The sequence below is a fragment of the Gopherus evgoodei genome, chromosome 1 (assembly GCF_007399415.2).
Source record: "Gopherus evgoodei ecotype Sinaloan lineage chromosome 1, rGopEvg1_v1.p, whole genome shotgun sequence".
In the NCBI taxonomy this organism is placed as follows: domain Eukaryota; kingdom Metazoa; phylum Chordata; order Testudines; family Testudinidae; genus Gopherus; species Gopherus evgoodei.
The window spans coordinates 107,851,825-107,872,408 of NC_044322.1; the positions used below are offsets into that span (position 1 = coordinate 107,851,825).

Here is a 20,584-nt window from a genome sequence, read left to right on the forward strand (position 1 = left end):
ATTGTTGCAATAGTTCATCACCCCCGCTGTAAAAACGTTGTACCTGACGTAAGTTGAATTTGTCTGGCTTTGGCTTCCAGCTGTTAGTTCTTGTTAAGCATTTCTCCTATAAAAAGCCCTTTTATACCTCTTATTTTCTCCCTCTGAAGGTACTTACACAGTGTAATCAAATCACCTTTTCATCATCTTTTTGATAAAATGAACAGATTGAGTTATTGGAGTCTCCCACCATAAGGCATTTTTTATCTATCCCTCCAATAATTTTTGTGGCTCTTTTCTGCACCATCTCCAGTTTTTCAACATGGTTTTAAAAATGTGGGCACCAGAAGTGGACACAGTGTTCCAGTATCTGTTTCACCAGTGCTGTGTACAGAGGTAAAATAATCTCTGTACTCCTATTCACTTCTCGCCTGGGTATAGGTCCAAGGATCGCATTAGCCCATTTTGCCACAGTATTGTGCTGGGAGCTCATGTTTAGTTGTCCACTGTGGCGCCTTTTCAGAGTGACTGCTTTTCAAGATGCACTTCCCCATTCTGTAGGTGTGGCCTGCATACTATGAATTTGGATGTATCAAAATGCATTTTGTTTGAATGGCCTAGGTTACAGAGAGATACATATTGCTCCGTATGACTATCCTGTCCTCATTATTATTTACCTTTTTGCCAGTCTGTGTCATTCACAGATTTTATATTTACTTCCTGATTATTGATAAAAATATTGAATAGTGTTGAGCTTGTAGCTAGAGTCCTAGTGGAAACACCCTATTCAATGATGATTCTCCATCGACAACTACTTCTTTAGGTTTGTCAGCCAGTTTTTAATCTGTTTAACGAGCTCCATTAATGTTGTATAATTCCAGTTTTATAATGAGCATCATGATATACTAAGTTAAACATGTTACAAGAAGTCTAAGTTTATTATATCAATGGAGTTATTGATATAATTATCAACCAAATTTACAATCTCTCCAAAGAATGGAATCAGGTTTCTTTGCCAGGACCTATTTTCTATAAAAGAATGTTGACTGGTATTCGTTTATATTCCTATTGTTTATCAGTTGAATCCCGTATCAGCTTTTCTGTTATGTTTTCTGGGATTGATGTCAGGCTAACCAGCCTGTAGTTACCTAGATTATCCTGCTTGCCGTTTTTGGATATTGGCGCATTACCATTCTTCCAGTCTTCTAGAATTTCCCCAGTATACCATGATTTATTATAATTAACATTGGCAGGTGAGAGATCTCTTCAGCCAACTCTTTTAGGACTCAAGTGCAAGTTATCCAGGCCTGCTGATTTTAAAATGTTTATGCCTTGCAATTCTTGTCTAACATCCTCTTTAGTAACTAATGGTCTGGAAAATACTTTATTCTTTTATGATACATGTGCATCATCCTGGTTCTTTCCAAATGCAGAACAGAAATATTTATTTAATTCTTTTCTGCACCATTTAATAAATTTTACCACCTCTGTCCAGTGATGGGCCAGCACCATTGCCACTAGCGGCCACTGCCCCATGCAGGGTGTATGGAAGGTCAACCACATGGTTGTCCCTGTCCATTTTTACAAAGATCTGTTGCTTAGATTTGGCCTCTGGGGAAGAGCCCCAATCTAAATTCTTAGTACTGCAGAACCTGTTTCCAAGACCAGGTGACCTGCGGTTCCTTTGTGGGGGTCAAAGAACTAGCCAACTGAACTAGCCAAATTTTTGAAAAAGCATGATAAAGACATATCCTCTGAGGTGCTGCCAGTCCATCAGTTTGTGCCTTTGTTGTTGCTTGGAAGTATTTTATTCCTTTTTATTTATTTTAATTTTAAAAGTTCACAGATCTTAATACTTGTCATCAGCCTTTTTTCTTTTCGCAATGCACTTACTGCAGTGTATCAACCTATCTTGAAACACACCTTGAGTTACTGAGTCTCTAAGACTGAGACTTGTGAGGATGATGGTACCTTTTCCCATTATTTGTTACGTACATGGAATTCTGCTTCTTTGAAGCTTCCTCAGATTTGTGTCCCATCATCTCTGCTTATGGTTTTTGGGGGGCACTTTTGTTACCTTCTAGGTGGTGTGTACATATGAAGCTTGCAGAAATCTTTTTACTTTATAGTTTTATTTTATAATTGGCTTAGTTTGAAGAGCAGTTGCTTCCTGCGCAATTCAGAACTGACTAGCAGGCTAAGGGACTGTGAGGTAGTGGCAGATGGTGACACACGGCTGATAAGCAGGGGATTGTGCTCAACTGCCACTCAATGGCCAAAATAAAAGCTTTGAACAGAAGATTTTCCATCCTGCCTCCTGCCAAGAGTTCAAGACCTTCCAGTGAAAATCCTGTGATATATTATCTTCAGAATAGCAGAATTAGTGATTTTCCCCAAAACTATGTCACCTTTGTCACACAGCTAATGGAAAAAAAAATCTCTGACCTTTGAAGCTTGACTCACAAATAGTACACACTGAGAAACGCATCCATAACTGAAGGTAGAGGGAGGAGTGATTGAAAAATTAACTTCTGGGCATGTTGTGGTGGCATCTGCAAAAATGTTGTTAGTGATTAATGAATCCATGCCCTCTTGATGACACCAACAAAGCACAGTTGCTTGGCCTGATGAGCCCAGATGGATTACTGCTTAGACAACTGGCAGGAGAGAGAGGAGCTGCCATGGTATAATCCCCCACTCTGAACCTTAGCGTCCAAAAGATGGGGTACCAGCATGAATTCCTCTAAGCTCAATTACCAGCTCAGAACCTGTAGCGCTGCGACCAACCAGGAATTCCAGTCCTGGTACACTCTGGTCCCCCCCAAAACCTTGCCCAGGGACCCCCAAGACCCAGTCTATCTGAATCTTAACACAAGGAAAGTAAACCCTTTCCCTCACCGTTGCCTCTCCCAGGCTTCCCCTTCCTGGGTTACCCTGGAAGATTACTGTGATTCAAACTCCTTGAATCTTAAAACAGAGAGGAAAATTCACCTCCCCCTCTCCTTCTCTCTCCCTTCCCAGACTCTCCCTGAGAGAGAGAGTAATCCTGACGCAGAGAGAAATTAACCTTTCTCTCCCCCTTCCCTCCTTTCTCCCCACCAATTCCCTGGTGAATCCAGACCCTGTCCCCTGGGGTCTCACACCAGAATAAAAAAAAAACAATCAGGTTCTTAAACAAGAAAAACTTTTAATTAAAGAAAGAACAAAGGTAAAAATTATCTTTGTAAATTTAAGATGGAATAGGTACAGGGTCTTTCAGCTATAGACACTGGGAATACCCTCCCAGCCTAAGTATACAAGTACAAATTAAAATCCTTTCAGCAAAATACAGATTTGAACTCCTTCCAGCCAAATACACATTTGCAAATAAAGAAAACAAACATAAGCCTAACTCGCCTTATCACCTAGTACTCACTATTCTGACCACATAAGAGCCTGTATCAGAGAGATTGGAGAGAAACCTGGTTGCACGTCTGGTCGCTCTCAGAACCCAGAGAGAACAACCAAAATCTAACAGCACACACACAAACTTCCCTCCCTCAAGATTTGAAAGTATCCTGTCCCCTGATTGGTCCTCTGGTCAGGTGACAGCCAGGCTCACTGATCTTGTTAACCCTTTACAGGCAAAAGAAATATGAAGTACTTTTGTTCTATTAACTCTTACTTATCTGTTTATGACAGGAGCTCATAGTATATTTCTTTGCCACACCCACCAACAAAGAGACAGTACAGCCTTAAAGCTGAACTGGAAAGGGTGTGATTGTAATAACCGGATTTTAAATGCTATTGTTTAAGCACATGCAAATAAATTTCCCCAATTTTTCATGCAAATTGCTCCGTTTTCTAAATAAAAAGGTTCAGTGGTTCCTCTTGCAGAAAATTCAAGTGAGAGCAGCTCAGGTATTTTAGATGAACAGTAATGTTCAGGGGTCTTGGGGAAGTCAAGGCCAGGACCCAGAGGTGGCCTTTAGAGACTTGGAGCCAGGGGTTGATGTCCCAAGTAATTGCTTCCGATCTGGGAGAGGCTTTGTGACCCTTGCCCCATAGCCCAACAACAAAGAGAGAAGAAGGTGAGTCTGGTTGTTTGCCTGGAGGAGGGCTTTTGGAGGGGATGTGTCTGAATTCATTTTGTTTTCTTTTTATTTGCTTTGTGAGCCCTTGCATCTCAGTATGTCTAGAATGGAGGAAAGTGAACCTGTGGGCAGTAGCAGTTAGATTACAGCTGAACTGTTAGCACGCCCATACTATCTTGAATTCATTCCACAAAGCTGGGTGCCTTCAGAGTGAAAATGCAAAATCTAATACTGTGACCTATCCTTTCCATAGTAACACTGTCGACAAAGAACAGAAGAAAATCCCAGTTGCAAAGGTCTGAACTTGCCCCTCCCCTTATTCCTCCACCATAAGAAAATAACTTTAAATGCTATCTGGAACCTATTAAGCACAAGCAATCTCTTCCCTAAATAAAAGGGGAAAAGCACCCCCCATCTCCTTCCCCACAGAAGTAATGCAACATAAAGGTGTCACAATTAACATTTATAAAAATAGTAATACCCATTGCTTATATAGTTTATCAGTAGATCTCAAAGCACTTTATAAAAGGGAGGTAAGCATCATTCCCATTTTACATATGGGGAAACTGAGGTACAGAGAAATGAAATGACTTGCCAAGGTCACTGGCAGGCCAGTAATGGGAAAATTCAATTTCTATAGCTACATTAACAGAACATTAACAGCACTTTGCAATAATTTCTCCTCATTCCTATAAAATGTAATTAGTTTTGCAGACAACCTTTTGTGGGAAGTGTGGGCTACTTGAAATAGCCTGATGGATGCTGGATTCTGATATTAAACTTGTTACAAATGTTCTGTTTAAAAAAAATAAAAATTGTTCTCTCAATCATTTCATGTTGAGCATTGTATCTGTAGACTGAGTGGGTATTAATGTAATTTATATGGTATCCATGGTAATATTAGTGCTATCTGATGCACACAAAGTAAAAATTTCAGAAGAATCTTTGTCTCATTTTCCAAAGTGCTTGAGTCTCATTAATGTTCAATGGGACCTTGGCTCCTAAATTACTTTTAAATGCTTTTAAAAATTTTACCTGCAGTCCTTTCTCCTGAGAGTTTACAGTGTGTTAAGAGACCCAGAAAACTTCTGTGCCCTAATCTTCTGTTAATTTTTAAAAAATTACCTACCCCCTTTTATTGGGACAGTTAATGCAGATATTATAAGATGTTAATATTTTGATTATTATTTATGGCCTTTGAAAGGGATACGTTGATCAAATTTTGCCCACAATGTAGGTTTTATTTAAAAAAAAAAAAAAATTTCCAAGCTGTGTTTACAACCCACGCACTACTAGTTGATTGATTGGTTTCTAATTGTATTTCTTTCCCCCGCTCCATCTTTGTAAATCACTTGTTGGATTTGTAAACTCTTCAGGTGAGAGACTTTTTTGTGCGCTGTGTTTGTACAATGACTCATACCAGTGGAGACCCAGCCCTGATTGAGGCTTCTGATCATTATGGTAATATAATTAATAGTGCATGAAAACCTACATGTGAAATTGGCTAGAGACAGAGTCGATTTTCCATGCTGAGAGAAATGGAAAAAGTAAACTGCATACTAGATAAAAAGTTTTTTTTATTCTTAAATGATGTTGCTTTTAATCATTGAAAGATGTTTTTTTAGAAGTGGGCGATGACGTCTTCTTTAAAGTAAATTCTAACCTGACAATGTCTCTCCTCAGAGAAGAAATGTTCTAGCATACCTTGCATTTCCTGTGTTTCCTCAACCCTCACAGCCATGGTAGTATGTCACGTAAATAGAGGGTAAGTATACATAACCCTTTGTTTTTGGTTTCTTTGTAGTACTTGTGTGCAGTCATGAAGGAAGCAGCCGAAGATGTGGTGGACAAGGGGACCTTCTTTCAGGTTCTCTTGGAGTCTTGGCACACTGGGCATTTCTTGCTGGACCAGAAAAAACTAATGGGTATGATTTCATTAGTTCTTTTATCTCATATGAGCCCATATTCTTCACAGCAACTCCTGTAGAAATGCTATTAAGAAACCCACTGAAATAGATCACCCTGACAAACTTTACGTTGTAGAATAGGCAATAGTCATTGTAATAGTCTTGATTTTGATGAAGTCAAACTGTCTCTTGACCCTAAGAATGGCTCAAGATCACAAGGCAGAAAAGCAGTACAAACCTGAATTGATTTCCAAGAATATTTATTTACAGAACACATGTTTTTATATGATTTTCATAGACAGAATATATATCAAACGTAATATTAAATAATTGGCAGTTGCTGTACAGCAGTGAAATCTCAACAATATACAAATTATATAATTTTGTTTCCTCTCTGTGGTGTATTGATGATGAGTGTGTTGGTTCAGTCAGGTAATTCAACAAATGTAATTTGTCATTTAAATTATAAATGTATAAATAAATTGTAAAATGCTAATGGACTAACCGAAGAATCAACTAAACTAGTTACAAGGACTTAAAAACGTTTCATTTGGATATGTCAAAATCTCATAAGTAATTTGGGTTCACAATAAAACATTTTAAAATAAAAGGTCATTACCAGCTGTTTTAAGAATATTTAATAATTCCTATCAGATCAGACTAGTGATCCAGATAGTTCTAGATCCTTTCTGTAGCCAGTACCACTGCTTCAAAGGAAATCACAAAAAATCCTGAAGTGCACAATTATGGAATAACTTTCCCTGTCTTTAGGAATAGGAGATGATCTCATTAGCCATATAATTATGTAATCCTTTTTTGAATCCTGTTCTACTCTTAGCCTCAATGGTGTCTTGTGCCAATCAGTTCGACAGGTTGTGCACCATGTTAAAAAAGAATTTCCTTTTTTATGTTTTAAATGTTGCCTTTTTAAATTTAATTGCATGTCCCCTCATTTTTTTTGAGAGTGTAAATGGGATCATTCCACCTACTTTCTCTATACTAAATGTTATTTTTTATACTTTTTTATAATGCACCTTATTATATGTTTTCCCTAAAGAGTCTTGGTCTTTTTAATCTCTCCTTGTGGCAGTTTCTTTATGCTTCTAGGCATTTTCATCATTCCCCCCCCTCTTTAAAACCCTTCTGTTTTCACTTTATCTGTTTTGAGATAAGGTAACCAAGACTGAACACAGTATTTTGGGTTAGGGGATACCATTGACTCAGAGTATTATAATATTATCAGTTATTTTTCTATTACATTCTTTATTCATCTTAATATTGTTTGCTATTTTTGACCACCAGTATGCATGCAAGATGTTTTTCAGTGAACTGTCCACCGTGATGCCCAGTTCTTTGTTCTCATTATCATTTTCATCTAGGTGTGGTTTTTTTATTCTAATTTTAATAATCATTGCTACTTATTCTGCTGGTACTGAAGTACGAATCATGGGTCTGTAAATCCTAGCATCACCCTTAGTATCTTTTTCTTTTTTTAGCAGTTAGAACCAGGGGTAGGCAACCTATGGCACGCGTGCCAAAGGCGGCACGCAAGCTGATTTTCAGTGGCACTCAGGGCCAGCACTTCCATTTAGGCAACCTAGGCGGTTGCCTAGGGCACCAGGATTTGGGAGGGTGGCAGACTGCTCCGGTGGACCTCCCACAGGCGTCCCTGCGGATGGTCCGCTGGTCCAGTGGGTCCGGTGGAGCATCCACAGGCACGCCTGTGGCAAGTCCACCGGAGCCGCGGGACCAGCGGACCGTCCACAGGCACGCCTGCGGGAGGTCCATTGGAGCCGTGGGACTGGCGAGCCGGCCCTGCGCCTAGGGCGCCAAAAACCCTCGTGCTGCTCCTGGTGGCACTCACACTGCCCAGATCCTGGCCACCGGTCCGGGGGGCTCTGCATTTTAATGTAATTTTAAGTGAAGCTTCTTAAACTTTTTAAAAATCTTATTTACTTTACAGACAACAATAGTTTAGTTATATATTATAGTCTTTGAAAGAGACCTTCTGAAAACATTAAAATGTATTACTGGCACGTGAAATCTGAAATTAGAGTGAATAAATGAAGACTCGGCAAAGCACTTCTGAAAGGTTGCTGACCTGAGTTAGAATATAAGAACATAAGTGGCCCTGCTGGGTCAGACCAAAGGTCTATCTAACCCAGTACACTATCTCCCGACAGTGGCCAATGCCAGGTACCCCAGAGCTAATGAACAGAACAGGTAATCATTAAGTGATCCATCCCGTCGCTCATTCCCAGCTTCTGGCAAATAGAGGCTAGGAACACCATTCCTGTCCATCCTGGCTAATAGCCATTAGTTGTTCATAGCCTTCCAGTATAGTAGCTGATATTAATGATTACATATTTTTAGAAGCAGCTCAGCCATTTTACTCTTAAGTTTCTTGAGAACTCTTAGTTTTTTGGGTATATGTCTCTATGGGTGCTCCTCCATAAGATGTGTGCGGGCCCATGCACTCTTAACCAGAGAATAGTGTCCATGGGTCCGCACCAGTGAAGACCAGTGCCTCGTGTGGCCTTGCCACTACTCAGCTCCTTCTTAAATACCTGCAGTTCAAGACAGAGAAATTTGGTGTCTGCTTTTTTCAGCTTCCTGCCTTTTCCCTGTGATACCTTTACTTGTTTTGTTTTATTTCATTGGGTTTATTTCAACTGTAGCACAGTTGTGCTCTGAGGGGAGGGGAGAGGGAATAGTTTTATCCCTTGGAAGTTGGAGTTAATGTCTAGATCCTGTTGGTTATGCCTAAAATCCTTGGGTTCAAACCCTATCAGACCTGCCAAAGGTTTTTTCCCTATAGCAATGGACACTCAAGTTGCCTGATGTGCTTGGGTGAATCCCACATTCCTTCAAGTGCACAGTCTACTTGGGGTTCAAAGGTGGGTCCAAGAAAGACAGGAAAACTATACTGAACTTCTCCTAGCTCCAGATGAATCTGCTGCCTCCCTAGCCCCAGTACATCAGCCTCAACTTCTTGGGCCACTCCAGTGTCTGCTGGAACCTTGTCAGCAGCTCTTGACACCAAGACCTTCAGGAAAAAGAAGCATACTTCCCCAAGCAGGGAAACAAATAAGAGGGGTGGTTCACCCCAAAAGACTTTATCAGGAGACCTCGCAGACCTAAAAGGATACCACTGAGACACCAGTACTTCATAAAAAATTCCACATAGACAAGCCCTCTACCCTCAGGGCGCCGTAGTCTTTGGTGCCATCTGACACTTTGGCATCGCAACACACACACCTTCCCCACATGCTCCAGTATCATCATCTTACCATAACTCTGAGGTCCGAGAAGATCCGGAGAACTCGTTAGTACTTCATTCACCAGCTACTGGCCAATATTCACTCCAGTCCTGACCCTGGCTTTGGCCACTGGCTATCATAGCCCTCCATCGCCTTCCAGATTCCTTTCCACAGAGCACCTCATAGTTCTGGATGAACTGGAGTCCCTCATTTCAAAGAGGTCTATTATAGTCTCCTCCCCAATACAGCCCTGGCACCTGCACGCTAATTCTCAGTTGAGCCTCCAATCTTTTGGTACTGATAACAATATGTGAGGCCTGCCCTCCACTTAGTTCTCCCTAACCTCTATACCATACCATGATGCTCCTATGAGCCCATTTAATGAAGAGAATCTCCCAGAACAAACCAAACCTCCTAGGTCTTGGGACTGTTACCATGTTGATGACCCCCTCTCTAATTCCCCATCTACACTGTGCCTGCTGGAATCACAGGGCCGCTCTGAAGGACAGTTCTTCAGGATGTCATCAAAAAAGAAACTTCAGCTTCCAGCGGTACCATATCACCCTCAAGTATCGATAAACCAATCTCCAGTACCACACACTTTGTCAGTATTAAATGGTACACAGGAGAAGCAAGAACCACAGATTGAAGAGGTCTCGCTTCCTAAGCCAGCTGGTCCTCATTCTCCAGAGGAGGCAGCATTGCCACTGCCACCATCACATCCTGATGACTGCCGGGCCTTCTAGGACCTCATAAAGTGCCTGGCAAATTCTGTCCTGATCCCCCTGGAAGAAGGCCAGGAGTCCCAGCACTCTCTTCAGTGAGTATTTTAACATCAGTCCCAAAGGAAAGATTATCATCTCCGGCTCACACTCTGTGGCAAACACCTGCCACAGTTCTACCCACTTGTAAGTGGACAGATTTAAAAAAAATTATATTCCACCTAAGGGAATGAAGCACCTTTTCTTCTATCCTACCCCTAATTCCCTAAGGGTGGACATAGCCAGCAAAAGGAACAGTCAGATATGCTTTAGACCTCCTCTGGATGAGGAGTCCAAACAACTGAACTTAGTAGGCAGGAAATACTACTCATCATCTGCTCTTCAATTTCAAATTGCCAACTATGAGGCCTTGGTGATGAAATAGGATTTCAACAATTACTTGAAATTCACACACTTTATTGAACACCTGCCACAAGACCAGAGAGACCAAATTCTGTCCCTCATTTCTGAAGGCCAGTTAGTTGCCTGCAGTCTGCTCTAGATGCTGATAACACAGCCTCTAAATCCATGACCATGGCTGTGATTATGAGAACATCATCTTGGTTTCAGTCTTCTCGCTTCATGAGAAAGGAGCAGAACACTGTAGACAACATTTCCAGTGAAGGGCCCAAACTTTTCAATGAGCACCTGGACTCGTCTTTCCACAGCCTGAGGACTCCAGGGCAACACTCTGGTCTTTGGGAATTTGTTTTAGCAGATCTCAAACCACTCAGCAATCCAGGCTGTTTCAATACCATCATGCCTTCCCCAAACCCTGGAGCCTTTGGGAGAAGACCTAAACTCCAGAAGAGAAGTCCATCTGCCTCTACCGCTATCCAGTCTGCACCTCCCTCTAAGAGGCAGTTTTGATACCTCAGTTGAGGGCATCAAGCAGCCTCCTCCACCACATATAGGAAGGAGTCCTCTCTGGAGCTTGCTAATGCAATAAGCTGCATATGTAGTAGCTTTAGAAACTAGATTCCTACTGGTGTTAACCTTTAGCTGTTTCTGAGTTTAGGATTCCTAAAGTGATTCTTGTTGATCAGAGGGCAGCATCTGAGTGTGCAAAATTATGGAAGTCTTTTAACTGCTGGGGAGAAGATGGCTAATGCTGTCACTGCCTCCACACCTAGAAGAGGAGTAGCAATAGGTTAGTTGCGGATTTCAGTGGGAACAGTACTTGGCTGTGCTGCTCCATTTAATCTTGAATTCAAGTTCTGTTTAATATAATTATCCTCTGCTTTTAGTTGAACCACAGAACTGTTACTTTGCTACAGAAATCTATAGATCTTTTCTAGCTCATTGTAACCCAGACCAGGACTGATTATTCAAAAAGGTTTAGTCCTTTCTATGTAGAAGGCTAACGCACATCTAACACCCAGTGAGTAGAGTTTGTTCCTCCCTATTAGTATGTGGCTTCCCAGTTATTATGGAATTGAGACCACCTTTGGAAGGAAGGTCAGATGTGGCTGCAGTTGAACTTTGTCCTTGAAGAGGAGCGTATAAGATGGTTCTGAAATAAGGGATCAGATCTCTGATCTGGCAGAAGTAATGGCCACCAGGAAGGCCACCTTTTTGGATAAGTAAAACAGCAGAGAGCACATTGCCAGCAGTTCAAATGGAGGTCCTTTTAGCCTTGCCAACACAAAGTTGAGGTCCGAGGGAGCGAGCCGCTGCCATACATGGGGTAAAATTGCTCCAGGCCCTTAAGAAAATGACTATAGAAAGTGTTTGAGAAGATAGATTGGCCATTCATCCATGGGTGAAAACCTGGGATTGCAGCTAGATGGACCCTAATAGATAACATTAGGCCTTGCTATTTCAAGTGGAGCAAGTAATCTAGAATCAAAGGTAGTGTTGACTGTGTAGGTGAAACACCCTTCTGTGTGGACCAGACTGAAAATCTTTTCCACTTTGCCAGAAAAGTGGCTTTAGTGCAGTGATTCCCAAACGGGTTCGCGAAATGTTACAGGGGGTTCTCGGGGGAAAAAAATTCCCTAATGGCGGACAGAGCTTTCCTAGGGATCCTGGGCAGCATGGGGCCAGCAGCCCGGAGCCCCTAGACTTCCAAGAACTAAGCAGATCAAAGCAAGCATATCTATCACACTGAGATTTAAACTTCAAGACTCCTTATAAGAAATAGAAAGGGAAGTAAATATTTTTTGATGTTTTTAAAATTAAATAGGCAGCTAGTATTATTTTTAAAATTATTATGAAGAACAAATTTAAGCTTTTCTGTAACATGTGCTGTTTGCCTGGACTGCTCAAGACCTGAATGCTTGTGTAGGAGGAACTCTTTTGAGTGAGATCTTGGAGAAGTGAGATCTTGGACGAGTGTTGCCATTTTCATAATGTAATAAAAATACTATAATTATAAAAAATAGTGTGTAATAAGCATGTCATAAAAACAAATTTTATATTTCCAAGATCATTGCTTTTATAATTTATACCCAGGTACAGGAGAAAATCCCTGGAAATATTCATTTTCAAAAGGGGGTTCGCGAGACTTGATGAGCTAGTGAAAGGAGTTCACAGGCTGTTAAAGTTTGGGGACCACTGCTCTAGTGGACAGTGTTCTGCTCCCTAAAGCACCTTGGAAACTGGCCCAGAGCAAACTGTTTCTGTGGGATTCATCCCTGGAGCTTCCAGGACATGAGATGAAGGGACTCCAGGTTCAGATGATGAAGGTGGTCCTGGGAGATCAGGTCTGGAAACGGACGCAGGCAGATTGGCGTTTCTACCAAGAGGTCTAAGAGGGGGGTGAACCAGTGCTGATGTGGCCAGGCCTGGGCTATCAGGACAAGATGCTTCTTGTCTCTTCTGACCTTCAGCAGAACCTTGTGTATGAGAGGAATGGGAGGGAATGTGTAGAAGAGATGATCCATCCAAGGGTGGAGAAAGATGTCTGTGAGTGACACCAGGCTTTGACTCAGGGACAGGCAGAACTGAAGAAACTTCCATTTGTGCTTAGTCATGAACAGATCTGTCTGGGGAGTTCCTCCACTTTTGGAAAATGCCTTTCACAACATCTGGATGGATGGAGCACTCGTGGTGGTTGGAGAAGGATCTGCTGAGGTGATCTGCTAGCTTGTTTTGCATCCCTGGGAGATAGAAGGCTTCGAGGTGGATCAAGTGAGCTATGCAGAATTCCCACAAGTGAAGAGCTTTCTGGCCCAGGAGAGAGGAGTGCGCGCGCGCCACCCTGCATGTTTATGTAAAACGTTGTGGTGTTTGTAAGAACTGACATGCACTTGTGGTCCAGGTGGGGTTGTAACACTTGGCAGGCTAGGTGAACTGCTCTGAGCTCCCTGAGTTCTGAGGGAGTCCCCCTCTCCTCGCTGCATCCCATTGCTGAGGTGTCTGTGATGAGAGACATTGATGGTTGAGGTCTCAAGAATGGGATTCCTGCATGTACTGCCCGAGGGTCCAAGCACCAAAGGGCGACGATCACCAAAGAGGGAATTGTGACAGCCGTGTCTACAGGTAGTGTCAGCCTAGCATGTATATCAATGCCAGCCAAGCCTGAAGAGGTCTGAGCCATAATCTCGCATGCTGCACCACATAGATGCATGATGCCATATGTCCTAGGAGTTTTAGGCAGGTTTTTGCAGTGGTGCTGGGATGATTTCTGAGGCGCTCTCTGAGGACCTTAATTGCTCAGAACCAGGTTTCCAGGAGGAAGGCTCTGGCCTGAACCAAATTGAGGATCACCCCAATGAATTCTATCCTCAGAACTGGGTGGAGAGAGTAGACTTCTGCATATTTATCAACAGACCTAAGTCCTGGAAAGTTGACTGTATTAAATTTACATTTTGAATTCAACTGGGCCTTGGTCCGATCTCTGATCGTAAGTCATGGAGCAAAGGGTAGACCTGAACCCCCTGTCTTCTGAAGAAGTCTGTGACAATTGCCATGCAGTTCGTGAACACCTGATGGGCAACTGACAGGTCAAATGGAAGCACAGCAAATTGGTAGCGCATGTGGTTCACGATGAATCTGAGGAACCTTCTGTGACCCTGAAAGATTGAAATGTGAAAATAAGCATCCTTCAAATCGAGGGCAACATACCAGTCCCATCCAGGGAAGGGATGATGGAGGCAAAGGAGACCATACAAAACTTCATCATCTTCATGAATCTGTTGAGGTGTCACAGGTCCATAATCAGTCTGAGACCACTGTTGGCTTTCGGGATTAGGATATAATGGGAGTAGAACCCTCGGCCCCTTAATTCCGGTGGAACGTCCTCCACTGTTCCTACTTTCAGGAGTTGCTTGTGAGAAGGGCCCCGGAAGGAGGGATGGAGGGTGGGAGTGGAAAAGAGGGGAACAACTGAGAAGGGTGTATCCCCGTGCTATCGTGCATAGCCCCTACCGATCCAAGGTAATGCAGACCTACGCTTGATAGAAGTGGGATAACTAGTCCACAAAAATGGGGGAAATGAGATCCATATATTGTCTTGGTATGTCGTCTCTGAGCGTCCCATCAAAAGGCCTGCTTAGACCTTATTGATTGCCTGGGATGGGGGCAGGCATGGAAGCAGATGAGGACTGAGGTGGAGGTCTCCTCTTGTAACCTCTGCACCTTCCCTTACTATAGTCTTGTCACATCTGTGGCAGATGGAAGCAAGCAACCAGTTGGGGCTTATAGTGCTTCCTAGCTGGATCCGGTGTATGTAGCCCTAGGGATTTCAGGGTGGCTCTTGAGTCCTTCAGGCTGTGCAGTTTGGCATTTGCTCCGAGAAGAGCAATGTACCCTCAATGAGGAGATGTTGTAAGGTCTTCTGCACTTCATAGGGTAAGCCCAAGTACTGAAACCAAAAGCTTCTCATAATCACAGCCAAAGACATGAGTCTGGCTGCAGAGTCCACTGCGTTCAAGCCTGCCTGTAAAGATGCTCTTGCCACCAATTTTCCCTCTTCAAATAGAGCTGATAATTCATTCCTGGACTCCTCTGGCAATAGTCCCTTGAATTTTGCCATATACACCTCTACCATGATATAACACCACCCGATATAATGTGAATTTGGATATAATGCGGTAAAGCAGTGCTCGGGGAGCGGGGGAGGCTGCACACTCCAGTGGATCAAAGCAAGTTCAATATAACGCGGTAAGATTGTTTGGCTCCTGAGGACAGCATTATAGCGGGGGAGAGGTGTAGTTCCAAGAATTAAATTCATAATGGCCCAGGAGCGCTTGCTGGTTTGCAATCCTGGGCTGGAGGCTAGCAGTTGAACAGACCTCTCTGCCAAAAAGGTCTAAGTTTTTGGCATCTCTGGCCTTGGGAGTTGGACCTTGCTGACCTTGCCATTCTTGCTTGTTGGGCGCTGATATCACCAGTGATCCTGGTGGAGGATGGGTGTAGAGGAATTCAAAGCCCTTGGCTGGAACAAAGTACTACTTCTCCGTCCTTTTTGCTGTTGGTTGCAGGGACTCAGGGGTCTGCCATAAGGCCTTTATCGGTCTCATTCGAAGGCAAAACTATTCCTGATGGACCTAATGCCCCAAGAATGTCCACCAGAACACAGGACGACTCTGTAATCTCCTGTACCTGGATCCCTGGGTTTTGAGCTACCCTTTTGAGGCACTCCTGGTGCTCCCTATAATTGTCCTGGATGGGTGCTATACTTGTTCCCGCCACTGCCTTCTCAGGAGAGGAAGAGGAAGCCTGTACAGGCAAGGGGTATTGTTCCTCCCCCTTGGCACCAGATGGGTCTCGCGGTGCCAAATCTTGAAATTCAGCACCAGAACCTGGTCCCTATTTCAAGGGAAGTGACAGTGGGGGTAGAGGCATCTGGCACTGCGCTGGTGGCCAGGCCACCGGTGGAATGCCCTGGCTCATGTCAGCCATTGGGTAACACAGACCAGAGCAATGTCGGCTCCTGAGAGAGGTGTACGCCGCCTCTGAGTCCAACTCCAAGGAGATGCTTCCTGGTGACCAAGGTGAAGCGGTGCTCACTCGTGCCGGTTGAGCAATGCTGGGAGGGAGGAGACTGGTGCTGTACCATTGTGGCCCCTTTCCCTTTTGACGGCACCTGGGGTCTCAGTGCCATGGGAGCCCTTGCCTCTTGTGCTGCCACTGACAACTCCCAAATGGTGGGGACAGTGGTATTGGGAGCGACGGCTCCTCTCTTGCTGCCTCTGGCATGGATGGTAACAACAAGGTAGTTGTCCAAGGGCTCTCTCTTGTTGGAGAGTTCAAAGGTGCCAGACTCAATGGAGCCCTTCCTGGGGCTGGAGTCAACAGCACCCACCATACAGCAGGTATCTCCGAGTGGCCCGGCACGGGTCATATTCTGTGTTGGGGATCACCCCCGGTCAGTTTTCTTCTGCTGCTTTCCCGGCACCGACCAGGGAGAGCGGTGCCAAGAGTCCCTGCAGGAGTGGTCCTCTTTGGCACCAGGGATGACTCTTGGGGCCAGGAATACCAAGAAGCCCAAGGAACGTCTTTCCTTGGTGCCAGAGCAGAACAGCATTGCATCTGTCTAAGAGAAGCTGGTGTGCTTCTTACTGAGGCCAAAGTACTTGGTGCCAAGTTGGCCTGGCTTGGCTCTGGGGGAGGATGAAGTACCATCTCCATGAGGAAGAGCTTAAGCCTGGTGTCCCTGTGACTTAATGCAGGGCCTGAACCCTTTATAGATCCTGCAGCGCTCTTGCACGCGGGCCTCCCGCACACACTTGAGGCAGCTGGAATGGGGGTCACTAACCAGCATCAGCTTATGGCATGACACACACAGCTTAAACCCCAGGGACTGAGGCATGCCCCAGTGCCGGAGGAGAGCTAACCGCACGAAGCACAGTCCACTAATCTAACTAACTTACTAACAGACTAACTGAAACTTAACCACTACAAATAACTAGGTACAGGCAATAAAACAACAGTACTGAGAGAGGTACTTTCAGGGATGAGCTGAAGTTCCAATGACTGGCATGGGTGGTAAGAAGGAATTGAAGGGGTGGCGGCCCCTTTATGCCAGTGCTACGAGCACGCGACTCCAGGCGGCATCAGAACTAACCCGACAAATGTCACTAAGGGAAAAACTTTCTGGTGGCTCTGCTTAGGGCGAGCACTCACCTACTTTGGAATGGACATGAGCAAGCACTTGAAGGAGGAGAGATTTCGTACTAACAAATGTAAAGCCCTCCCCCACCCCTCAAGAAAGAGAAGAGAAATGTCATACACAGATGCAGGATAGGAATGGACTTAAGCACTCACCCATTACGCTAAAGCAAGTCTGTTTTTATCTTGGCCTTCTGTCCTAATATTACTTTTCATATAGTTGAGTACTGTATCACTGGGGGCGGGGGAGAAACTTTCACAATGGGATTTCTAGCCTAATTAGGGTCCGTAATATGGAAATGTAAGAACCAGTATAAGGTGGTAAATAAGGATAAATGTGCTTCACTCTAACATTGAGAAACTCTTATAGCTATAGAAAATGTAGGCATCAAGAAGGTACATGGAAGCACTGAAGAATCTCAGAATTCATAACAGAAATCATTCATGCATATAAATTATGGTAATATTAAATTCAGTAACAAGACAGTAGTGTATTCCAGCTGAATTTAATTTTTACTGCAACCCTCCATCTTGATAAGCCACTACCTTTTGGGATTGTGCAAGGTTCCCCTGTGTAAGTGTTTAAAGAAAATTAACATGATTTTTTTTTCCTTTTTCCTTTAGTCAAAATCCTTTTCTAGTGGCTGCATTTGGTGCTTGTTCTCTTACAAGGCAATGTAACAACCAGGCCTTTCAAAAATGTGGACGTTCAATGACTACATCTGATATGGTTTCAGAAGTTGGAACAGCTTTTAACAAACTTTTTGAAACCTGAAGCCAAAGCAGCAGAGTGGAAGGAAAGGAAGAACAATGGCTACAACAGTAATTACATTTACAGTAGAATATACATAAGTAATACCCCCTTTCAAGTGCTGTAGCAGCATTGGTATGCTAGGTAGATATTTTTTTTTAAATAGAAAAAATGATTAATGTAGATAATTTTTTAAGAGTTTGGAATACAAAAAATGTTTTGGCTGAAATATGCTGTAGTTGCAGATCTGTTATATAATATAATAAAACTAAAGTGAAAGTATTCCTCTGTTCTTTTTCATAGTTACTGAGCAATAACTAAAGTGTGTGTGTGAACTGCAAAAATGCACTTGATACTTAAGAAGAAAGTAAAATTCTTCCACCAGCTGAACGGAATTCCTTGGCTTGCACCAAGGTTGTCATGATTTTGTTATTAGACTCTGTATCTAGAATTAGCTACTGCACTTCATTTTTCATTTATATTTTTGCCTCTTTGGAAAGGGAAAGCTTGGGAGTTGCTTTCAATTTTGAATGTAATTGGTTGCCTTTGCCCATTCTTAGACACTGAGGCAGCAATATCTGATTTTGAAATTCTTGCTCTTCGTTTTTCAGAGGCTCTCGTTTTAAAAAGCCGGGGGGGGGGGAACCCCCTTAAAGTAAGGATTTATTCTAGAAGTGTTGGCATGAACGGTAGGAATTATGTTTAGCTGAAATAATTTACTGTATATTCCATCTACTGCTCTAGACTAAAATTGAATATGGAACACAATGTGAAATGTTATCATTTGAAGAAAAGGTACTAGGTGTGGTGAGGAACTAGTGATATTTAAATGGTCAAAAATGTCAGTGGTGGGTAGAAGGTTGAGTGCTTTTATGCCAGCTCAGAACAAGTTATAACTCAAACTGCTGGTGTAGAGCTCTGAGCACATTACTGTATGTATGCATATGTGGCTATTTATTGCCAGCATAAATAATAATTGAGGAGCCAGAAAGCTGCACTTAATTATACGACATTAGTGCCATGCAGGCAGTCAAATACAATTAGTCCACTAGGAGACTGTAGTGGGCCCACGGGATAGAAAAATTGGGGGGGGGGGTCAAGCCTTGGCAGTAGCAAGGTTTTTAAAGGCTTTTGCTGGATCATCATTTAACAGAGGCAGCACTTTAGTGTCAAGGAGGACAGGTCAGCAGTTCCATGTGAGTCTTGCTGGTTGAGTAGATGGCAGGCAGGAAGAAATCAGAAGTTGAGAGATTTGTACAGTCTGGTTTTCTTAAACTTCTGGACATACGGTTGAATACTGGGGTAAAACTAATTTATAGGGTGGGGGGGTCAGAAGTACATTTCTTGAAGTTTCAGTAAGTACCAATGTACTGCCCTATGGTTTAGCCTGCGATCTAACTCAGTGTGCATATTCATTAGAGCATAGGGACTCATTTTGTAAACTAGCTACTATGGTGATTATTAGATGTTACATATTCATTTAAACCATTTTTCCAGTGGCCTATTTCTAGAATGGAGTTTAGTACCCTATGTATTAGTCAGATTGCACTTTCACATCTTGTAATAACTTCTTTCAGTGAACACAGTCAATCAGAAAAGCTGTTCTGAGTAGCTCTGGCCCTTATCAGTCATATTTTTGGATGCACTGTGACTACTACCTCACCCCCAATGCATTTTTGCTTTTCTTTCTAAACTGGTAACCTATTTTTAAAATAGGTTGTTATATGTTTGCTCATTTTATTCCGTTGGGGTTCTAAGACTTTTAAAATTAGAGCAGTTGTTTACTCCTATGAAAAGACTTCCGTGTTTTACCAAAGCACTGGTTTGTAAACTGTCTACTTTCCTGGGGAACAGAAGCTATTGTTGTTTTCTCCCCTTGGAATGACTTTTGAACGCTAATTCTTAAAATCAAAAAGTTAAACAGTTTTAGAACAGTTGTTGAATTGATTTTAAAATAAGATTTTTGTATTTGGTATATAAGAAGTATTATTTCTAACTTACATTTGTAGGTAAAGCCAAATCAAATAAGACCTTGTGGGGATTTTTTTGTTTTTGTTTTTTTTTAACGAAATCGCTTGATATCAGAGGTCAGTATAAATTTCAATTTGCTTTTGTTTGAACTATACACAAAAGTAACTTTGTTATTCACCATTGTATACAAATTGTTACAAGTTAATTTTAAAAGATTCTGGAAATGTAGCAAGTTTCTTTCCATAGGAAATAAAACTATAGCAAATAAAACAAAACTGTCGTGTGTACTTTAACTGCAGTGGCTTAGTCACACAGCACCCACAGTAGCTGAAGAGACTTTTAGCTGAAGATGGTTTAGACTCTGTACCCATTCACTTTTATTACTGACAGAGTTGATACAACTGATGGTAATTTTTATATGAACAGTATCATGTGTAGAGCTGGTTGAAATGTGGGATCACTAGAAATTTCTAAATTTGGTTTTGTTCTGGGGCTCCCAGCTGTGCACCAGGAAGCCTGGAAGCCCTGGCTCAAGATGAGCTTCCTGGATGACTTCATTGCATGATAGAACTGCCACAGACCCTGGAAATCCTGTGGTCTCAGACAGTCTGCCAGGAAACCAGCCAGGTTTCCATTGTAACCCTGCCTTTGAAACTTGACTCATTTTCCTGAGACTCTTTAGCATTTTCTTGAAAAACTTCCAACCAGCTGTGTGTGTGCGCACGTGAAAGAAACTTCCCTGCCTTCTGAAGAGTGCCAGTACCCAAAAACGGGGCAGGAAAACTGCTTGGTAGTGACAGTTTATTCTCTAGTCAAAGAAATGGCT

General features: G+C 42.7%; 1 protein-coding gene across 5 annotated transcripts in view; it reads left to right on the top strand.

Annotated features, from left to right (window-relative positions):
- The window catches only part of NAXD (NAD(P)HX dehydratase), a 91,057-nt gene extending 70,473 nt beyond the window's left edge, over positions 1-20,584 (top strand). For 4 of the 5 annotated variants that reach the window (XM_030568599.1, XM_030568589.1, XM_030568562.1 and 1 more), the window contains 2 exons: positions 5,857-5,977; positions 17,661-20,584. In XM_030568599.1, coding sequence (XP_030424459.1) covers positions 5,857-5,977; positions 17,661-17,811 — 272 coding nt within the window. In that variant the 3' untranslated portion in view covers positions 17,812-20,584. Of the gene's footprint in view, positions 1-5,856; positions 5,978-17,660 lie in introns of those variants that run through there. The other variant, XR_004001186.1, reaches the window with a different exon arrangement.